This window comes from Limulus polyphemus, unplaced genomic scaffold (assembly GCF_000517525.1).
Source record: "Limulus polyphemus unplaced genomic scaffold, Limulus_polyphemus-2.1.2 Scaffold477, whole genome shotgun sequence".
In the NCBI taxonomy this organism is placed as follows: domain Eukaryota; kingdom Metazoa; phylum Arthropoda; class Merostomata; order Xiphosura; family Limulidae; genus Limulus; species Limulus polyphemus.
In genome coordinates, this window is record NW_013666087.1 from 251,732 (window position 1) to 253,504 (window position 1,773).

General features: G+C 29.8%; 1 protein-coding gene across 1 annotated transcript in view; it reads right to left on the reverse strand.

The window, feature by feature from the left end:
- LOC106458501 (coiled-coil domain-containing protein 13-like) overlaps positions 1–1,773 on the reverse strand; it is a 23,229-nt gene that overhangs the window by 15,488 nt on the left and 5,968 nt on the right. The window contains exon 3 of the mRNA XM_013918021.1: positions 1,385–1,539. Coding sequence (XP_013773475.1) covers positions 1,385–1,539 — 155 coding nt within the window. The remainder of the gene's footprint in view (positions 1–1,384; positions 1,540–1,773) is intronic.

A 1,773-nucleotide genomic window follows, 5' to 3' on the forward strand; every position in this document is an offset into this window, starting at 1 on the left:
AGTCATCTTGAAGTAATAGTTGAACATGGTACGTTTGTGAAGAAGGTAATTTTATCAAGTACACTATCAATTTTATTTACCTGATATTTATCGTTTCATTCGTAAGCTTAAATTACGCTTCAAAATATCAAATGAATTTTACTGGTTTTAATATTAATATATGAATATGCTTTTAAGGAGAACATGACGGATTCTTTATGGCAGAAAGTAAGTCTACAGAGGACAGTTCACTAAAAATTGACTTGTATAAATAACTATGAAATAAAATCGAAGATAATTAGCCAGTTTTCTGGGTTTTATTGATGAGACTTCACAGACTTCCTTTAAAACAATAATTCATATTAATTACATCAATGGGAATGGAATATGTCATTAACTTGTTCTGTTAACAGTGAAATATTCTACATAAGTCTAACATACTTATTCGTGAAACAAAGTACATGTGTATGTAAAATTTGAATGAACAAACTAGAAACATGTTTTGTTTCATGTTCCTTATTTTAATACTGTTGTTTCTGTGTGAAACATCGCGTGGTTGTTCGGAAATTGACTACGCCAATCATTGCTCATAATGTTATACAATTTAAAGTAATGCTCAGTCTCTTCGTACACAAATCACATATATCTGTATACGTAGAAAAACGTTTTACACCATTTAGGCTACTTAACTACTATTTCTCTCTTTTTTTTTTCTATAATTTGTATGATCTTCCAAATCCGTTTGTCACACAGTTATTATTGTTTTCTCTTAATTATCTATTATAAAATAATTTATGTAGTCCTTATTTATTTTCTATTATAAATTAATTTATGCAGTCCTCATTTATTTTCTATTATAAACTAATTTATGCAGTCCTCATTTATTATCTATTATAACCAATAAATGAGGACTGCATAAATTAGTTTATAATAGAAAATAAATGAGGACTGCATAAATTAGTTTATAATAGAAAATAAATGAGGACTGCATAAATTAGTTTATAATAGAAAATAAATGAGGACTGCATAAATTATTCTATTATAAACTAATTTATGCAGTCCTCATTTATTTTCTATTATAAACTAATTTATGCAGTCGTCATTTATTTTCTATATAAACTAATTTATGCAGTCCTCATTTATGTTCTATTATAAACTAATTTATGCAGTCCTCATTTATTTTCTATTATAAACTAATTTATGCAGTCCTCATTTATTTTCTATTATAAACTAATTTATGCAGTCCTCATTTATTTAAACGAATTATTTTCCTCTTACATTCTCCATAGTTTTCAGATTTCACGATGTTCGTACATTTAGGGGTTTTGTTGTTGTTATGCACAGCAGTTTGTGTGTGATAAATTCTTGATTTTTTTGTTTTCAAACTTTTAGTTTGTTTACTTACCACTGAGATTCTTTTGCTTTCTTCTTCTGCCAACTTGTTTTTCAAAGTTTTGCATTTCGTTTTTTCACTTTCCAGCTCAGCTGTCAGTTCTCTGATACGCCTAGACAGTTCTATTATCTTACCGGCTGCTAGGTCATTCGGTATGTTTATAACTGCTAGATACATGAATTAAAAGTTAGTTCAGAATTCAGAAATATACGCTTGGCTAATAAAGGATCATAATATAACAAAAACATTTTGTCTAGATCGTGGTATTTCAGTGAAAGCTAGTCAACGGCCCGGCATGGCCAGGTGGATAAAGCGCTCGACTCACAATCTGAGGGTCGCGGGTTCGAATCCGCATCCCACCAAACATGCTCGCCCTTTCAGCCGTGGGGTGTTATAATGTG